The sequence below is a fragment of the Mandrillus leucophaeus genome, unplaced genomic scaffold (genome assembly GCF_000951045.1).
Source record: "Mandrillus leucophaeus isolate KB7577 unplaced genomic scaffold, Mleu.le_1.0 Scaffold245, whole genome shotgun sequence".
Classification (NCBI taxonomy): domain Eukaryota; kingdom Metazoa; phylum Chordata; class Mammalia; order Primates; family Cercopithecidae; genus Mandrillus; species Mandrillus leucophaeus.
Window position 1 is genome coordinate 1,019,520 of NW_012102532.1, and position 19,679 is coordinate 1,039,198.

Consider the following 19,679-nt stretch of genomic DNA (forward strand, 5'->3'; position numbering starts at 1 on the left):
GCGGCTTCGCGTGGGGAGCACGCTCCGGGACGCCTTCCGCCGTCGGGAGCCCTACAACTACCTGCAGAGGGCCTATTACCAGGTGGGGAGCGGGCCGGGCAGCTCCGAGGGTCCCAGCCCTCACCACGACGCTGTCCTACTTTCGATGCCCAGTAGTAGGCGGAATGCTGTTGCCCGGACCCCGGACGGGGCTGGGGGGCGTACCGCCGGCCTCTGCTTTGGAGCTGGCTAAGCAACCGCGAGGACCTGTTGAGATCGCGGAAGAGCAGCCGAGGGGGAGTGCGAGCAGAGTGGGAATGGGGCGGGGAGGTCGTGAGGCGGGTCGGGAGCAGATCGAAGATGGAGGGACAGGGCCGCCTCTTCCTAGGAATGAAGCGGAGGCGGTGGGGGCGAAACCGGCTGTCGGACGGGAAGTGTGCGTGGGTGTGTGTGTGTCGGGGGTGGTGGTGAGTGTGAACCTTCGCTTGGGGCAGGAGGTAGCTTCGGAAAGGAAGGAGCAGACGGAGGCAAGGTTGGAGGCCTCCGAGGCCAGACCTCTGCGGGCGGGGAGGGGACAGCACGCCGCAGCCGCCGGTACCGCAGCAGTTGCCTACGTGGCTGGGGAAGCGGGGCGCCGGTTGCACTCACCTCAGCTCAGGGTCCTAGAGACCTGCGGGTTTTGCTGGACGCTGAGGTCTCCCCCGCTTCCCCACCTCACTTAAGCCCATCACTTCCACCTGGTCTCCCAAATTGAGGGCCTGAAGTCCTGAGGCCCAGGTCCCACCCAACTCCTACGTCTTTAGACCCCCTTTCCTTCGGTGTCAGCCTTCTGAGAGTCCCAATGTTCTGGCTTCTAGGGGGTCTGCAATTTGGGCGGTGGGCGGTTCTTATTGGCCAGTCTTCCATGAGGCTCTTGGGCACCCAGAGTGTGTGTCTGGGGTAGGGTGGGGAGGCCGGCCAGGGAGCAGAGGTGTGACCTCCATCCCAGGGCTCTGATGCCCTCCTCCCTCCGCCTCCTCAGTTGAAGAAGCTGGATCTGGCAGCCGCCGCAGCACACACCTTCTTTGTAGCAAACCCTATGCACCTGCAGATGCGAGAGGACATGGCTAAGTACAGACGAATGTCGGGAGTTCAGCCCCAGAGCTTCCGGGACCTGGAGACGCCGCCCCACTGGGTGAGACCCCCAGCACCACCCCGTCTTGCCCCCAGCCTTTTCCTGGCTGGATACACAGGCCTCACTAAACTGCTGCATTGTGCTGCTTCAGCATACGGAGATGGGGTAATGATCCTCAGTGACCCTGGTGGGGAGTCCTTCTCTAGGACTTCCTTTCCTTCCTGGACGATCGCTGAAATCTGATGTTCCAACATTACGATTCTGAGGCCCACCCTTATTCTTCTCCATGGTGAAGAGGGACATGGAGTCCTTGCCCCAAATGAGACCAACACCGCTCTCCTCTCTACCTCCCAGTTTGGCAACCCCCTGGATCTCAGGTGACTGCTCCCTTCCCCAACAGGCAGCCTATGACACCGGCCTGGAGCTACTGGAGCGCCAGGAGGCAGGACTGGCACTGCCCAGGCTAGAGGAGGCCCTGCAGGGGAGCCTGGCCCAGATGGAGAGCTGCCGTGCTGACTGCCAGGGGCCTGAGGAGCAGGAGGGGGCTGAAGAAGAGGAGGATGGGGCTGGGAGCCAGGGGGGCCTCTATGAGGCCATTGCAAGTACGGGGCTGGGAGTGTGTGTGGGGGGTGGGTCGGTGCCCAGGGAGGGGCATGAACAAGCTGAATGGCTCATGGGTCTCCTCTGCAGGACACTGGATTCAGGTCCTGCAGTGCCGGCAACGCTGTGTAGGGGAAACAGCCACACGCCCTGGTCGCAGCTTCCCTGTCCCAGACTTCCTTCCCAGCCAGCTGAGGCGGCTACATGAGGCCCATGCTCAGGGTCAGTTTGGGAAGGGTGGAAACGCGGAGTGAAGATTTGCCTCTGCTGCTATCCTGAGCTCCATCTCTCTATCCCTCCCATCTGTCTCTGGATTTGTAGTTTCACTGTCAGGGCTCCAGTGGGAACCATCACTTCACAAGGACTCTAATTTGCTCTCCTTTGGCGCCTGTGACAAGCTCAGGAGATGGGCTTCCTTCTGCCTTGCTGCTTCTCACCTTCCTTTATTTTCCTCCCTCTTGCTCTTCTTTGAAATCTCCAGCTAAGGTATGTTTGCACCAGCGTTTGAAAGAACCGGCAGTTGAACTTGTCTGTGGGAGGGGGGCTCTTGGAGTTGGCCGGCTGGCCTCTGGAGACCACCTTCTCCAGCACTGCCTCTGCCCCAGGGATCAGTGTGCTCTAAGTCTTTATCCCCTGACCCCTGACCTTGTCACTCCCTCTCCAGTGGGCAATCTGTCCCAGGCAATAGAAAATGTCCTGAGTGTCCTGCTCTTCTACCCGGACGATGAGGCTGCCAAGAGGGCTCTGAACCAGTACCAGGTCCAGCTGGGAGAGCCGAGACCTGGCCTCGGACCCAGAGAGGTAACCCCCTCTCCACACGTACCTGGGAGGTAGCCCCAAATCAAACAAATAGACCTGAGAAGTAACCTGGACCCCCACCCCCTGCTGACCTCTTAGCCAAGCATTCTAGTCACCCAGAGGACTCCAAGTCCAGCATCCGACTTCCATCTCCACTCCCTGCTCCCCACGGCAGCCTGGAGTTCCGATTCTAGCCCTCAGTCCCATCTCTCTTGCCTTTACCTCACTCCTGCCTGCCACCAGCCCCCGAGCTCATGCACACACACCCCCACACACTCACACACACTCCCACCCCCTACACCCTTTCCAGTTTGAGCCCAGACGCTCTGAAGCTGCTGAGGGGGAACGTTGAACGGAGGAACCAGGGGGCATGGTGCCAGGTTCAGGGAGCATGGAGCACCCAGGCAGTGCCCTAGAGCCTGGGTTTCCCTGCCCTCCTTCAGCCCCCCTTCACTGCTCATCATCTCACCCTCAGGACATCCAACGCTTCATCCTCCGATCCCTGGGGGAGAAGAGGCAGCTCTACTATGCCATGGAGCACCTGGGGGCCAGCTTCAAGGATCCTGTGAGTCATTCTGCTTCTGTCCCATCCCACCCCTCCGCACTCGCAGGAGGGATGGCACTTTGGTTTGCAACAGAGTTTTCCACTTTTCCACCATGAGGCTTGGAGAAGAGTCTGCCATCCCAGTTTTACAGGGACAGAGACAGTGTGCCTGTCGTTAGGGCAGCTTTGGGGTCACACAGGCCTAAGTGTCAGTCCTCCTCTGCCCCAAACGTCTCTGAACTTCAACTTGCCTCTGCCTCAACTTCCTTACCTGTAAGTTGGAATAATCACATCTATTTCACAGGGTTATCACAGGGTTGTTGAAACCACATCATTTGATAACAACATAGAAAGCTTTGTTACTGCTGCTTTTATTTCTCTTCTTGTAGTTATGAGAGGAAACTGCGGGGCAGAGGTTATCTGTGGCTAGGACTAGGGCATAAAGCAGGCGTTCTCAGCCTTCCTGGCACTACTGATATTTTGGATCTGACATTTTGGATAATGCTTTGTTGGGGCAGAGGGCAGGGCCTGTCCTATGCCTTGGAGGGTATTCAGCAGCTTCCCTGGTCTCTACCCAGTAGAGATCAATAGCACATTGACAGCCCCTGAGTCATGACAATCAATGATGTTTCCAGACTTTGCTTAATTGACCCCTGGGGGGCAGAAGTATCCTGCTTGAGAACCACTGGTTAAAAGTGAGAACTCTGAAGCTAATTTTTTAATTTTAATTTTAATTTTTGGAGACAGAGTCTCACTCTGTCACCCAGGCTGGAGGGCAATGGTGTGATCTTGGCTCACTGCAACCTCCACCTCCCAGGTTCAAGTGATTCTTCTGCCTCAGCCTCCCGAGTAGCTGGGATTACAGGTGCCCACCACCTTCCCTGGCTAATTTTTGTATTTTTAGTAGAGACGGGGTTTCACCATGTCGGCCAGGCTAGTCTTGAATTCCTGACTTCAGGTGATCCACCTGCCTCGGCCCCCCAAAGTACTGGGATTACAGGCGTGAGCCACTGCACCTGGCCTGAGGCTAGTTTAAAACCTGACTCTGCTTTGGGAGGCTGAAGTGGGCCTTGGTCAGGAATTCAAGATCAGCCTGGCCAACATAGTGAAACTCTGTCTCTACTGAAAATACAAAAAATTAGCCAGGCGTGGTGGCGGGTGCCTATGATCCCAGCTTCTTGGGAGACTGAGGCAAGAGAATCACTTGAACCCGGGGGGCAGAGGTTGCAGTGAGCTGAGATCGCACCATAGCACTCCAGCCTGGGCGACAGTGTGAGACTCTGTCTCAAAAAAAAAAAAAAAAAAAAACCACCAAACAAAAAAGTAACTCTGTCACTTCTAGCTGTGTGATCTTGAGCATGTTACTTTACTTCTCCATATTTCAGGGCTCTCAATGACAAAATGAGCACTTTAATATTGTCTGTTTCATGAAACTATTGTGAACTTTAAAGGAGAAATTCAATTTCCATGAATGAAGCTCTTAGAATAGCCCCCAGCCGATAGATAGTAAGTGCTATAGGAGTTATAGTTGTACTTGTTACAGAGTTTGGTCCACTGCCCAGGGCGCCTGACATTGATTCTCAGGCTCTTCCTACCTCCGTCTCCCTCTCTGGAAACAGGAGGACCTTAACGAGATATTTCAGCTCTAATGTCAGGGATCCCAGGGTCTGATCTTGGTGGATGATGATGCTTTTCTGGACTGTCACAGGACCCCTGGACCCCTGCAGCTCTCATCCCTGAGGCCCTTAGAGAAAAGCTCAGGTAGGAGATGCCCTGTGGTGGGAGGCACTCGGCCTGAGCTGGGAGGCTGGGTCTGGACTGTCCTGTGCACCCACTGAGCACATCTCTCACCCCTGAGAGAGGATCAAGAGAAGAGGCCTTGGGACCATGAGCCCCCGAAGCCAAAGCCCTTGACCTACTGGAAGGGTGAGTTCCTGGGAGGGAGGAGACAGGAGCCTGGAGGGTCTGGGGGCTGCCAGCTACTGCTCTGCCTGCCCTTAGGGGTTGCTCAGCCACCTCTGCTCTGTCTTTTCCCTGGCAGATGTCCTTCTCCTGGAGGGTGTGACCTTGACCCAGGATTCCAGGCAGCTAAATGGGTCGGAGCGGGCGGTGTTGGATGGGCTGCTCACCCCAGCCGAGTGTGGGGTGCTGCTGCAGCTGGCTAAGGTAGGAAGACCTGCAAGTTCATCAGCTCGTTCAAGACCCTTGGGTACAACTGCCTGTTCCCTTGCTCTTGGCCTGCCCCCCTTGTTCTGCCTGTCCTGATTATCCAACCGGGACTGTGGTTACCACTGCCTCTCAGCTGCAGATAAGTTCCTTCGTGTCTTAATTTAGCTGACACAGGTGGATGTTCTTTACAAATTTTACGAATTTTGCTAGAAATTGATAGGAAGAACAAAACAAAAACCACAAAGGCATAAAAATGGATGAGTGTGCAGGTAAGGATTGCTTGGTTAGCCAAGAGTTTAGTTACTGGCTTGACTGATGGCTCAGCAGACACGCAGGCCTTTCTTTCCCTCCTTCTAGTTTGGGCTGAATGACTCATACTCACCAGGTTGAGGCTACCATTTATGAAGCTTCAAACCTTATCTCAGGTTAGTGCTCATTCAGTAACATACTCATTGAGTAGCTGCTGTACCCCAGAAACTGCTAGGTTCTAGGGAGAGGAAGATGATTATAGACTCCGCCCTTTGGGAGCTCCAGTGTAGAGGTGGAACAGACAAGGAAATACATCATATAAGCAGGTGGTAAGTTTGGTAAAAGAAGTATGTACTTGGGCTGGGTGCGGTGGCTCATGCCTGTAATCCCAGCACTTTGGGAGGCTGAGGCGGGTGGATCACCTGAGGCTGGGAGTTCGAGACCAGCCTGACCAATACGGAGAAACCCCGTCTCTACTAAAAATACAAAAAAATTAGCCAGGCATAGTGGCACATGCCTGTAATCCCAGCTACTTGGGAGGCTGAGGCAGGAGAAGCGCTTGAACCTGAGAGGTGGAGGTTGTGGTGAGCTGATATTGTGCCATCGCACTCCAGCCTGGGCAGCAAGAGCGAAACTCTGTCTCAAAAGAAAAAAAAAAATGTACTCATCCAGATAGAAGTGCTGAAATGCGCAGTTACAGAAGGCTTGCTGGAGAGGTGGTGTTTGAGCTCAGTCTTAAGGATAAGTTAACCAGGCGATGGGGGCGTGGAATCAGTCTAAGAGGGACAAGAGCAAGGTGCATTCTGGGAACTGCAGTCAAGCACAGGGGTGAGAGCAGTGCCAGCTCCAATAGTCATTACCTGTGTGATCTTGGGCAATTTATTTTAATATCTCTGAACCTAGTTTGCTCATCTATAAAATGGGGATAATAATAGTGTTTTTGTCATAGTGTTGTGAGGATTAAATGAGTTAGCACATGGTAAAGCTCTTAGAACATAGAATCATCACTGGCTGGGTGTGGTGGCTCATGCCTGTAATCCCAGCACTTTGGGAGGTCAAGGCAGGTGGATCACTTGAGGTCAGGAGTTCAAGACCAACTTGGCCAGCATGGTGAAACCCGGTCTCTACTAAAAATACAAAAAAATTAGTGGGCATGGTGGCAGGTGCCTATAATCCCAACTACTGGGGAGGCTGAGGCAGGAGAATCACTTGAACCCAGGAGGCAGAGGTTGCAGTGAGCCGAGATCCTGCCATTGCACTCCAGCCTAGTCAACAAGAGCAAAACTCCATCTCGAAAAATAAATTTTTTTAAAAAAATTAATTAATTAAGAACATAGAATCATCAGGGTGTATGTTACCAAGAGGCAGTATAGGGGAAGAGGGAGAGAGCCCAGACATGAAGGCCCAGGGACAGTGAGGGTCTTCTGTGGCCTCCCAAGGAGTTGGGACTTTATCTGTGTATGGTAGACAGCTACTGAAGGATTTTAGGAGCGGTTGACTTTTGCATTCCTGTAGAACCTCCAAGAGCAGGGTCTGGAGTAACCTGTAGAAGTGGTAGATCCCTCTAGTGGCAGTGCGTAGAATGCAGCAGGAGAAAAGACCGCGAGAACGGAGTAATTGACGAGTGCCACTGTTGGCTGGCGAGGTGGCTCACACCTGTAATCCCAGCACTTCAGGAGGCTGAGGCGGGTGGATGGCTTGAGCTCAGGAGTTCCAGACCAGCCTGAGCATTGTGGTAAAACCCCATCTCTACAAAAAATACAAAACATTAGCTGGGCCTATGCACCTATATTCTCCCACCTACTTGGGAGGCTGAAGTGGGAGGATCTCCGGAGCCTGGGAGGTGGAGATTGCAGTGAGCTATGATCACGCCACTCACCCCAGCCTGGGCGATAGTGCAAGACCCGGTCTCAAAAGCAAAAAACAAAAAACCCAGGTTAGATGGCTTGGGTGACTCGGTGTCTCTCAGAAGTGAGATTTGTATGCGGGGGTAACTAGATAGTGGTGCTTAAACAGATTCAAAAAGTGGACAAAAAAATGGGTGTCAGAAAAGGGAATGATTCCAGTGTAGACATCGAAATATTAGGAGACCTCCAGGTAGTGAGACTGGTCGCATAGGTGGCTGGGTAATTGTGACTCAGTATCAAGGAGTGGGGGAGCCACGGAGTCCACAGTTTCCCCGAGAGAATGTCAGGTGGGAAGAGGTCAGAGAGGGATAGCCCGCTGATGCTGTCGCCCTACCGCCAGTCAGCTTCCTGCCAGGACCTGGCCTAACTGTGGAACTTCCTGTTAGGGTCCTGTTTCCAGAGAGACTCCTCTATTCTTGGCTCATCAGGGATTAATGATCAAGCCCTTCCTGCCTAGTTCCCAGCTCTGCCCCACTTTCCCAGCTGTCCCTACCCTCTCAGAGGCCCCCTTACTGCTGTAGGAAGCTCTCCCGAGTTCTGTCCACAGTCCCCTTGGTAAGCAGGATTCCAGCCTGTACTAGAGAGGGACAGTCGGCCAGCCGTGGCGGGGGGCACTCTCTGGGAAGGAGCAGCATTCAGGAAGAGGAGCTGCAACAGAACTGTGGGAGCATCTAGCTTCTTCTGGGAGCGGGAGGGCCGGAGGGAGGGTCTGCAGCCCTGCAGACAGTGAGGGGCTGGGGGAGTGACACCACGGTAAACTCCTCCCTATTTAGGATGCAGCTGGGGCTGGAGCCAGGTCTGGCTATCGTGGTCGCCGCTCCCCTCACACCCCCCATGAACGCTTCGAGGGGCTCACAGTGCTTAAGGCTGCACAGGTGAGCACAGGAGGCACCTGGGTCCATCTGATGCCCAGACCTGGAGGAGAGGCTGTGCAGGAAGCCGGGCCCCAGGGCCTGGGCTTTTGTGAAGGAGCTTTCTTGGGACCGAGACTACCTGATAGGACCCAGCATGGAGAAAAGGGATGTTCTGAGAGCAGGGGCCAGGGTTGTTGTCATGGAAAGACAGAAGGAGCAGTTTGGGCTGATGGACAGAGCTGGATGCTGAGAGACTCCAAACCTCCGGGTGGAGAGCAGCAGAGATGGGCAGGAGCTAGGGCTGAGACCACCTTCCCATTGCCTTCCTCCGTTTCTTTGCTGCCTTTCGCTGCCTGCAGCTGGCCCGGGCTGGGACAGTGGGCAGTCAGGGTGCTAAGCTGCTTCTGGAGGTGAGCGAGCGGGTGCGGACCTTGACCCAGGCCTACTTCTCCCCGGAACGGCCCCTGCATCTGTCCTTCACCCACCTGGTGTGCCGCAGCGCCATAGAAGGTATGACAGGGACCCCCACTGCTCTTCTCCAAGCTCAGGCCCTGCCCCCAGGACACTGCCCCCAAGAGCCCCAGGGTGGATGTGCATGGCATGAGCCCACAGGGGCACAGAGGTAGCCCCAGACTCCTTTGTGTCCTAGGAGAGCAAGAGCAGCGCATGGACCTGAGTCACCCAGTGCACGCAGACAACTGCGTCCTGGACCCCGACACAGGAGAGTGCTGGCGGGAGCCCCCAGCCTACACCTATCGGGACTACAGGTGGGCAGCCCCTCTAGGGGTCAGGCAGGTGGGCAGACAAAGGTCATCCCACTGCCGGCCTGGGCCTGGGTTGGGGTCTCACTGTGTCTTGCCTTTTTCCCTCCGCAGTGGACTCCTCTACCTCAACGATGACTTCCAGGGTGGGGACCTGTTCTTCACGGAGCCCAACGCCCTCACTGTCACGGTGCGTGGAGTGGGGGGTGTGACGGTGTGACAGAGGGCCCAGCTGTGGGGTCAGGATTCAAAACAGAAGGTTCCAGAGGCAAATGCAGGGAAATGGCCAGTGCTTTTAACCCTTTCACTTCCCTGCCTCCCCAGCCCTCGCGCTGCTTCCTCCGTAGCTAGGTCTGCAGGTGGGCCCCCCAACCCTGCCATCACTATTCGTCTCACCTCCTAAAGAAGGGGGAATGAAGCACAGCTTGCAGGTGCCTCCAGGACTCCATGGCCCTATTCTAGGGATTTGGGGAACTTGAAATAGTCCTTCCTCTTTGCAGTGAGATGAGCACAGTGGCTGGCGCACAGATACCAGGGCCACCTCGACTGGGGCTCACATTCTTAACCTTTCTGAGGTTTAGTTTCCTAAATTGAGGTGATAATAATAGTACCTATTTTTCTTTTTCTTTTTCTTTTTTTTTTGAGACAGAGTCTCGCTCTGTCACCCAGGCTGGAGTGCAGTGGCGCGATCTTGGCTCACTGCAAGCTCTGCCTCCCGGGTTCATGCCGTTCTCCTGCCTCATCCTCCCAAGTAGCTGGGACTACAGGCGTCTGCCACCACGCCCGGCTAATTTTTTGTATTTTTAGCAGAGACGGGGTATCACCGTGTTAGCCAGAATGGTTTCGATCTCCTGACCTCGTGATCTGCCCGCTTCAACCTCCCAAAGTGCTGGGATTACAGGCTTGAGCCACCGCGCCTGGGCAATAGTACCTATTTTAAAGGGTCATTGTAGGAAGTAATTTAGGTAATGTACCTAAAAGAATGAGGCAGTGCCTGGTAATAATAAGCAATTAATGACTGTTAAGTGGGAAATTTCTAGATGCCAGGGGCTAGGATTGGGTAGGAGGAGAGGGGCAGTGATTTTTCATCTGGGTGTGGGGTGTGAAAATGGCTCCAATATCCATATCCCCTTCTACACAGAGTCTAGTACTGCATGCCCGCCCCCAGATTGCTTCACATCCTGGGTTCAAAGGGCTGAGTTGGAAAAATCAGGGTACTGGGGGTCAGGAACCAACAGGAGACCCTCCATGGAGACCCCTTTTTCCTTTGGTTTCCAACTCCTCTTGCCTTAATCTGGCATTTTTGCTCTGCAAGTTGAAGCTGATTTCCCATTCGCCCCAAGCTAGTCCCTGAATTAAGGAGTGGGAAGTGATAGCGAGAGGGCTGACCCTCTCTGTGCCCCTGTCCCCATCCTGCTCTAGGGAGTGAGGGCCAAGTTCTCTGAGAGAGCCGGTCCCTGGAGCTGAACCTGCCCTCATCCCCCCAGGCTCGGGTGCGTCCTCGCTGTGGACGCCTTGTAGCCTTCAGCTCCGGTGGGGAGAATCCCCATGGGGTGTGGGCCGTGACTCGGGGACGGCGCTGTGCCCTGGCGCTGTGGCACACATGGGCACCTGAGCACAGGGAGCAGGTAAGGAGTGGGGTAGGAAGGGATGTGGTTCTCCTGGTGCGTGAAGGGTGGGCAGGCACCCCTGAGAAGGCTCACAGTCGGTGAGGGGCAGGGGCTGAGCTGGCCCAGGGAAGATGGGTGCAGGGAACTGGCCACATTCTCCTCCCCAACCCCAGGAGTGGATAGAAGCCAAAGAACTGCTGCAGGAGTCAGAGGAGGAGGAGGAGGAAGAGGAAGAAATGCCCAGCAAAGACCCTTCCCCAGAGCCCCCTAGCCGCAGGCACCAGAGGGTCCAAGACAAGGCTGGAAAGGCACCTCGGGTTCAGGAGGAGCTGTGAGTGGCTGAGCCAGCTCCTTGAGGATGGGGCCACTTGACTTGTGCAAGGCCGTCTTGATGCCAGGACCCACAGAAAGCCCCTGCGTGACATCAGGAGCAGAACAGCGAGCTCTCTGTCCCTGCACCCCCACCATCTTGGGGACCCACAAGGGCCTGGACTCAGAGGACAATGCACAGGGTAGCCTGGAGCTCACCAGGGCTGGGGAGCCGGGACTGGGCCCAGCTGCCGGACCTGCAGCCCCGGACAGATGGGGAACACTGTGCCTCCCTGAACGGAAATGGCAGGGGAGGAGGCTGATGCTTTAAATGAAGAGGATGGTGGGGTTGGGGGCATAACCCTGCTGCTCTCTCCCAGTCTGTGCAATAAAGGTCATGAAGATCCCTCAGCCAGGGGCCAGTCGAGTGTATCACAGATTCCGTGATAGCTGGAGGTGGGGGTGGCTCTGGCTGGCCTGGGAGGAGACAGGTGTCTTTGGGCCTCCCAGAGGCGGGGCCCCTGGAGCCTGTGATTTGTCAGGGAAATCTCAGCCACCTGCTCCCCTCATGCAAATCACCCAAGCCCCTGGCAGCTGCTCCTTAGGCCTCCAAGTCTAAGCCCTGTCTTCCCTCTCGGAGCTTTTGCTGAGACTTAGGGCCGCCTGCTTTCTCTCTGACTCCTGCTTTCACAGCCGCAAGAGGGCAAGGAGGGGGCGAGGCCCCAGCCTGGGAGCAGGGTGCGGGGCTTCCCTTGCCCACCCACAACAGGGGCAGACCTGTCCATCGTTCTCTGTGGGTCCCCTGTACCTTTCTCCCCCCACAGGATCAGACCCAGAGGCAGCTGGTTGGGGTTTGTCGAGAAGAAGGATTATCCAGATCAGTCCTTTCTAATCTCAGCTCCTGCCTGTACCCTCCCATACTCACCAAACCCTCTTCCCCACCACCCTGAGCTAAGGAGCACAGTTTGAGGTACTGACAACGGGGCCATCTATCACCCTTATATCCCGCCTTCTGGCCTGCTTGCTAAGTGGCCCTGACTGCTGAGATCATCACCACGGATGGGGGCCCGGACCGGGGTGGCCACTGGAGCTGTAGTTGCTTCTGCTCCTTTGCACCCCTCCCAAACCCCAACCCTTAATCTACTCACAGCTTTGCTCTAATCCCATGGGGCCTGATGCTCTTATCTCTGCCTGCAGAGACTGACCAGGGAAGCGCCCCTTCACCCCCTCCCCTCTCAGGGCTTGTGGTGGGGGCTGCTCCTCTCTACGGCCCCACACTCCCGCCCCCACCCCTCCTCCAGGCTGGGCCCAAGTCTCTCTGGAAGCCACACACCTCCCTCCCTCCCTGTCCTCTTCCCCCCACCCCTGCCAGCTGATTTCATTTGCCTGACGTTGTGGTTGGCTCTACCCTTCCCTGTCAGGCCCCCCCAACCCCCCACCGGTCGGAGCCAGGCCAGGCCAGCTCCTCTGGCAGCAGAGCCTGGGCAGGTGACGGGCGGCCGCAAGCGTCGCAGCTGAGGGAGTAAGGAGGCTCCCAGGAACCGGAGCTGGAAACCCCGCCGAGGTCCAGCCAGAGCCCAAGTAAGAGGGAGCTGGCCTGGGCTCTGCTCTCCTGGGCTGGGGCGCAGGCAGGGCTCAGGCAGGCTGGGGCTGGAGGCAAAGGACCCTCAAACTTGGAGAGCCTAGCTGGGGAGGGGGTGCAGCCACCCAGGCATTGCCCTGTGTCTTGGAGTCTGGTGTGGGCATGAAGGGCAGAAGCACAGCCTGGTGGGGGTTTCTCAACACGGACCCCATGTTCCTGGCAGGAGCCAGAGCTACCCCTCGACCTGTCAGCCATGGGGGAGATGGAGCAACTGCGTCAGGAAGCGGAGCAGCTCAAGAAGCAGATTGCAGTAACTCCAGAGCCCTCCCACTGGGGCCCCAGAAAAGAGCTGGGGACATGAGGGAGTGTGGCTCAGGGGGAGGGGACTGGGTTTGCTCTTGAGTGACTAGAAGTGACCAGGGACTTTCTAAACTTGGCTTGCATATTTGAGACCCCCAAGCCCCAGTGCCCCAAGCCCAACCTGCCCTGAAGGCCCATGCACCCACCACCCCCACCTTGCCCTTGCTCCCCTGATGTCTGCTTTCCCTGCAGGATGCCAGGAAAGCCTGTGCTGACGTTACTCTGGCAGAGGTAAGACCCCCTGTCCCCGCCTAAGGCAGGGCATTGCGGGAGGGGAAGGGAGCTCCCTGAGCTGCAATAGCCCGTTGCTCCGAGCGTTAGTACAGCCTGTCCTTGGAGTGAGGAAACCCATTAATTAATTCATTCAGCCAACATTTAGTGGGACCTGCTCTGAGCCAGGCACCATATTGGATGGGAAAGATGCAGACACGGTTCCTATTCTTGTCCATAGGACAAGAGTCACCACAGCCCCCTCCCAGGGCCTTGAAGATGAAGAGGCGATAGTACTTTGTAAATGAGAAAGCCCTTGTAGACTCTAATTGCTGGTGTTCTCTACTGTATTTTATCAATTCTAAGATGCACATTTCTTCACATTTTGACATCTCTGAAATCAAGATGCATTCAACAATGGATCATCGTTTCAATTAGAATTGGCAGCATCTTTTATTCTTAGTGATGCGTCTTAGATTGGATTAAATATGTTAACAGTGAAGACTTTTTATGAGCCAGATACTGGGTTAAGCTGCATAAATACCTAATTTCATTTAATTTCATGATATCTCTGTAAGGTAGGTGCTGTGATAAGCCTCATTTTACACCTTCACTAAACAGACTCAGGGAGGTGAGGTAACTTGCCCAAGATAACAAAGCAGGCCGGGCGTAGTGGTTCACGCCTGTAATCGCAGCACTTTGGGAGACTGACGTGGAAGGATCGCTTACGCTCAGGAGTCTGAGACCAGCCTGGGCAACAGAGTGAGATCTCATCTTCATATAAAAACATTGTTTTTAATTTTTCTAAAAAAAGATAACAAAGCAAGTGATGGCAAATCAAGTCTGTTCACTGTGGACCCCCAGCCTAAGTCTAAAATCTGGTTAGAGCTCAAGGGGCATAGTACCACAAATTTCCGGAGGTGCGGTTCAGGGTAACGGTGATGCCCCAGGCACCCAGTTAAAAAGCTAGCCCTGCTGCAGTGGTGGCTGACGGCAGGCTCCTCTCAGCTTGGAAGAGCCAACCGTGTGCATCTCTTCCCAAATCTGTTTCCAATGACCTCACATTGGCAGCTTGAAATTGGTCAACGTGCAAGTATTCATATCACGGAAATCACCTTCCCACCTTCCTCACCAACACTGGAGAGGTGCTTGTTAAACACTTAGCAGCACACCCCTGGCCATGCATGCATCTCTGTCCCACATCAGTCTAAGACACTCCAGGACAGAGGCTTATTTCTCTAAGGCTGGGGGCCTGACCTGGAGCCTGGCACAGAGCAGGAACTTGTATAGATCAGTGACAGACATCCGGGCATGTAACCTGCTCACCCCGATATTCAATGCCCCTCTCTCTGCAGCTGGTGTCTGGCCTAGAGGTGGTGGGACGAGTCCAGATGCGGACACGGCGGACGTTAAGGGGGCACCTGGCCAAGATCTATGCCATGCACTGGGCCACTGACTCCAAGTGAGGCTTTGGGGGGAACCGAGAATGGGAGGGCGAGAGCGGGAGTGAGGAAGGCGGGAAGGAGAGGCTTGTGTAATATGGGATGCCCTCTCCCCAGGCTGCTGGTAAGTGCCTCGCAAGATGGGAAGCTGATCGTGTGGGACAGCTACACCACCAACAAGGTACCAGCCCTGCCTCCCCGAGCCTCCACCGCCGCATCCTTCCTGGGGCGCTATGCCTACCCTCCTCTGCCCAGCTGGGAGCTTGGCTCCGGTGCCATCTCTGATCAAACCACCCTCCCTGTAGGTGCATGCCATCCCACTGCGCTCCTCCTGGGTGATGACCTGTGCCTATGCCCCATCAGGGAACTTTGTGGCATGTGGGGGGCTGGACAACATGTGTTCTATCTACAACCTCAAATCCCGTGAGGGCAATGTCAAGGTCAGCCGGGAGCTTTCTGCTCACACAGGTGAGGGAGAGACCCTCTCCTCCCCTCCTGAGGGGTTCAGAGAATCCTGGGTTTCCAGTGGGCTGTGGCTGTGCAGCCAGGGCACTGTCCTTCTAACCACCTCCAGGTTATCTCTCCTGCTGCCGCTTCCTGGATGACAACAATATTGTGACCAGCTCGGGGGACACCACGTGGTGAGGCTGAACGTTGCTGGTGCTGGGGCTTGGGAGTGGGCCTGGCCTGGCCTTTCTCTAACAGTCTCCCTCCCTTTTGGCAGTGCCTTGTGGGACATTGAGACTGGGCAGCAGAAGACTGTATTTGTGGGACACACGGGTGACTGCATGAGCCTGGCTGTGTCTCCTGACTTCAATCTCTTCATTTCGGGGGCCTGTGATGCCAGCGCCAAGCTCTGGGATGTGCGAGAGGGGACCTGCCGTCAGACTTTCACTGGCCACGAGTCGGACATCAACGCCATCTGTGTGAGTGTACCCCCCGCCCCCGCTTGACTCCAACTCCTTCCCCCGCACTCCCCACAACACATACAGTACACATCCTCTGCCCCTCCCGTAGCTTCCCTAGCCCTTTCTTTCTTTTTTTTTTTTTTTTGAGAAAGAGGCTCACTCTGTCACCCAGGCTAGAGTGCAGTGGCGCAATCACGACTCACTGCAACCTCTGCCTCCTGGATTGGAGTCATTCTGCTGCCTCAGCCTCCTGAGTAGCTGGGATTATACGTGTGCGCCACCATACCTGGCTAATTTTTGTATTTTTAGTAGAGATGGGGTTTTGCCATGTTGGCCAGGCTGGTCTTGAACTCTTGACCTGAGGCGATCTTCCCACCTCAGCTTCCCAGAGTGCAGTGCTGGGATTACAGGTGTGAGCCACCGTGCCCAGCCTTCCCTAGCCCTTTCTTTCTTTCTTTTTTTGGGGACAGAGTCTCACACTGTTGCCCAGTCTGGATGCAGTGGTGCGATCATGGCTCACTGCAGCCTCAACCTCCAAGGTTCAAGCAATCCTCCCACCACAGCCTCCTGAGTAGCTGGGACTACAGGTGCGTGCGACCACGCTTGGCTAATGTTTTGATTTTTTTGTAGAGATGGGTTCCCACTGTTGCCCAGGCTGAGCTGGAACTTCTGAGCTCAAGCGATCCTCCTGCCTCAGTCTCCCAAAATATTGGGATTACAGGCATGAGCCACCACGCCCAGTCCATTTTGTCACGTTTGCTTTATCATTTTCTCTCTGTAGAGAAATAGCCATAGATACACACACACATACACACTTAGATGTAGATACACATTTTCTTTCTGTGTCTTTTAAAAGTAGTTTGCAGACATCATGTTTCCTTACCCCTTAAGTACTTCCTAAAACAAAGCCGTTCTGTAACATAATCACAGTATGATTCTTAAAATCAGAAAATTTAACATTGACACAATACTATAGTCTACAGTCTATATTCAAATTTCACCAACTGCCTCAAAAATGTCCATAATAGCTATGGTTTTTTTCTGTCCAGGATCCAATCTAGAAACATGCATGACATTTCCTTGCCATATCTTTTTCGTCACCACCTTTAAACTGGAACTGTTTTCCCACCTTTAATTGTCTTTTATGTCATTGACATTTTTGAAGAGTACAAACCAGTTTTCAATAGACTCTCCTTCCGTTTGAGTTTATCTGACATTTCCTCGCAATGAGATTCAGGCCTTGCATTTGTACTTGACCCTGTTCTTGCACACCCTGATCCAGCCCACTTGTGTAGCCTGAGTTTGGGACAACCTCCGTCTGCCCTTCTAGCCAGGTCACTGCAGGCAAGCCTTGGTGCTCTTGCCTGTGACATGGAAATGATGGCTGCCTGCAGCGCTGTATGGTGCAGAGTGGGCGAGGGGCATAGGGAAGTCAGTGGCACGTGGTACGTGTTGGCAGGGCTGCTTCTCATCCAAAAACAAGGAAGGGACAGGCAGAGAGGCTGAGAGCAGCGGCTTGCCCTGGAGCTGTCAGGTGGGAGCCAGAGGGCGGGAGAGGCTGTGGGCTGCCCAGGTCTGATCCCTGACCCACTTGCCACCCATGCCCTCAGTTCTTCCCCAATGGAGAGGCCATCTGTACGGGCTCGGATGATGCTTCCTGCCGCTTGTTTGACCTGCGGGCGGACCAGGAGCTGATCTGCTTCTCCCATGAGAGCATCATCTGCGGCATCACGTCCGTGGCCTTCTCCCTCAGTGGCCGCCTGCTGTTCGCTGGCTACGACGACTTCAACTGCAATGTCTGGGACTCCATGAAGTCTGAGCGTGTGGGTAAGGGCCAGCCCTGGCTGCGGCTTCCTCAGCTGGAAGGCCCCTCTCCAGCCCTCCCTCCTCATTCTGTACCCCCATCAGCTCCCATTTTGGACTCTCTTACTGCTGTCCTGGGTGACTCCACTCCTGGAATCCAGTACCCCTTGGCTCCCAACTAGGACTGTCTTCCCTCAGTTGCTCTAAGCAACCTCTCTCCCCTGCCCAATGCCATGGCTGCTCCCTGCCCTAGATCTGTGGACCATGACTGTCCAGTCAGTTCTGGGTTCCTGGCATTTCAGGGGCACCCACTGAGAGGCAAGACAGCCTCAGGGAAATATGGAATCAAGGCAGAATCAAGGAGATCTGGAGTGGCCCGAGGGCCCTGACTCCTGCCTAGGGCTCATCTAAGACTAGCCTGAAGTTGGTCAGACAGGATGGCTTCTTCTCTATCAAGAGGCCAGGTGCTGACGAAAGTAACACTGGCCAGGTGCAGAATCCAAATCCTAATTCTGTTGCTCACTCTGAGTGACCTTGCACAAGTCACTCCTCCATGGGCCTCAGTTTCTTCATCTGGAAACAAAGAAATCAGATGAACGGCTGCCTTCTGCTTTCCAGCACCTGTCAAGGTGCCCTCGGTTTTTTTCAGAGTACACAAATGCTTCCAGCTTTTCTCTGTCTGATCCCAGCCCTCCCCCAACCAAAGCTCTTGAGAGAGAACCCCCTGCCCTACGGCTAATCCTCTTTCAGTCTCTCAGCCTTCTTCAGGGGTTGAGCCTAGCCTACCCAGTCTAGGATCCCTGCATGCATGTGCTCAGGCACGCATGCACAAACACACGTACACACACCCACACGTGCACACACACGCACACATGCACACGTACCCGACACACACACATGCACACACTTGCACACATGCACACACTGCTTTCCAAATCAGCTTGGAGACAGGCTGACTCCTTTCCCTCTTGCTCAGGCATCCTCTCTGGCCACGACAACAGGGTCAGCTGCCTGGGAGTCACAGCTGATGGGATGGCTGTGGCCACAGGTTCCTGGGACAGCTTCCTCAAAATCTGGAACTGAGGAGGCTAGAGAAAGGGAAGCGGAAGGCAGTGAAGACGCTCAGCGGCCCCTCCCCGACCCCATCTCATTCAGGTGTTCTCTTCTATATTCCAGGTGCCATTCCCACTAAGCTTTCTCCTTTGAGGGCAGTGGGGAGCATGGGGACTCTGCCTTTGGGAGGAAGCATCAGGGACACAGGGGCAAAGAACTGCCCCATCTCCTCCCATGGCCTTCCCTCCCCACAGTCCTCACAGCCTCTCCCTTAATGAGCAAGGACAACCAGCCCCTCCCCAGCCCTTTGCAGGCCCAGCAGACTTCAGTCTGAGGCCCCAGGCCCTAGGATTCCTCCCCCGGAGCCACGACCTTTGTCCAGACCTGGGTGGTATAGGCATTTGGCCCTGTGACTATGGCTCTGGCACCACTAGAGTCCTGGTCCTCTTCTTATTTATGCTTTCTCCTTTTTCTACCTTTTTTTCTCTCCTAAGACAACTGCAATAAAGTGTAGCACCCTGGTACATCTGTGATGTTTGCCTTCCCCTCCCTTCTGTTCCCAAAAGACCCAGGCCTCATTTAAGGGCAGTAATGTGTTACAGGTGCTGTGATAAAGGCTAGGTACTGGACAGCTTGTGGGCTCATGGGAGGAGGCCTGAGATGGGTCAGGGGGAGAAGGTGGCTGGGGGACTGTGTGTGCAGCAGTTTGCTATGGCCTGCCTGTGGTGCCCATGTGTTTGTACGGGAGGGTTAGATTGAGAAGGAATCAGATTATAAAAGGTCTTGAATGCCAAGCCAGAGACTCCAGACGTTTTCCTAAGGGCAATGGGAAGCCATTAAGGAGTTCTGAGCAGAGTAGTAACACGTTCAGTTATGCTTCTCAGAAAGATTGCTCCAGATCTTTTGGAAAGAAGCAGTGTAGGTTGATGAAAGGGAGGGAGGAAAGACTGGCACTAGGGAAACAAGATAGGAGGCAGGTGGCAAGAAATGCAAGAGCGACAGGACAGAGGGGTTAGGGAGAGGGATTAGGAAGAGATTAAAGACATGGAATCAGCTGGAACAGTGGCTCATGCCTGTAATCCCAGAGCCTTGGAAGGCTGGCAGGAGGATCTCCTGAGGCCCGGAATTTGAGACCAGCCTGAGCACCATAGTGTGACCCTGTATCTACAAAAAAAATTAAAAATTACCTGGGCAGGCTGGGCATGGTGGCTCATGCCTGTCATCCCAGCACTTCAGGAGGCTGAGGCAGGCAGATCACTTGAGCCTAGGAGCTTGAAACCAGCCTGGGCAATATGGCAAGACCTCATCTCTATAAAAAAAAAATACAAAAATTAGCCAGGCCTGGTGGCTCATGCCTGTAATCCCAGCTACTCGAGAGACTGAGACAGGAGGATCACTTGAGCTCAGGAGGTTGAGGCTGCAGTGAG

At 54.8% G+C, this 19,679-nt stretch overlaps 2 protein-coding genes across 3 annotated transcripts; both read left to right on the plus strand.

The window, feature by feature from the left end:
• The first annotated feature begins 6 nt into the window (after positions 1–6).
• On the plus strand, positions 7–11,312 carry P3H3 (prolyl 3-hydroxylase 3). Its single transcript, XM_011983003.1, has 15 exons — positions 7–82; positions 1,001–1,153; positions 1,494–1,695; positions 1,784–1,915; positions 2,358–2,494; positions 2,967–3,056; positions 4,744–4,796; positions 4,894–4,961; positions 5,077–5,201; positions 8,134–8,235; positions 8,574–8,724; positions 8,864–8,981; positions 9,090–9,165; positions 10,463–10,603; positions 10,759–11,312. The coding sequence occupies exons 2-15, from the start codon at positions 1,058–1,060 to the stop codon at positions 10,918–10,920; spliced, it is 1,653 nt and encodes a 550-aa protein (XP_011838393.1). The 5' UTR covers positions 7–82; positions 1,001–1,057; the 3' UTR covers positions 10,921–11,312.
• A 934-nt stretch (positions 11,313–12,246) lies between these two features.
• GNB3 (guanine nucleotide binding protein (G protein), beta polypeptide 3) lies at positions 12,247–18,778 on the plus strand. 2 transcript variants are annotated; one of them, XM_011983001.1, is made up of 10 exons: positions 12,247–12,475; positions 12,700–12,786; positions 13,029–13,067; positions 14,402–14,508; positions 14,606–14,669; positions 14,794–14,956; positions 15,063–15,129; positions 15,213–15,414; positions 17,007–17,223; positions 18,176–18,778. In XM_011983001.1, exons 2-10 carry the CDS (start codon positions 12,730–12,732, stop codon positions 18,280–18,282), a joined length of 1,023 nt encoding a protein of 340 aa, XP_011838391.1. In that variant the 5' UTR covers positions 12,247–12,475; positions 12,700–12,729; the 3' UTR covers positions 18,283–18,778. The 2 variants fall into 2 exon arrangements, with proteins under 2 accessions (XP_011838391.1, XP_011838392.1); XM_011983002.1 differs by having other exon boundaries at positions 12,301–12,475; positions 15,063–15,126.
• Positions 18,779–19,679: the final 901 nt, after the last annotated feature.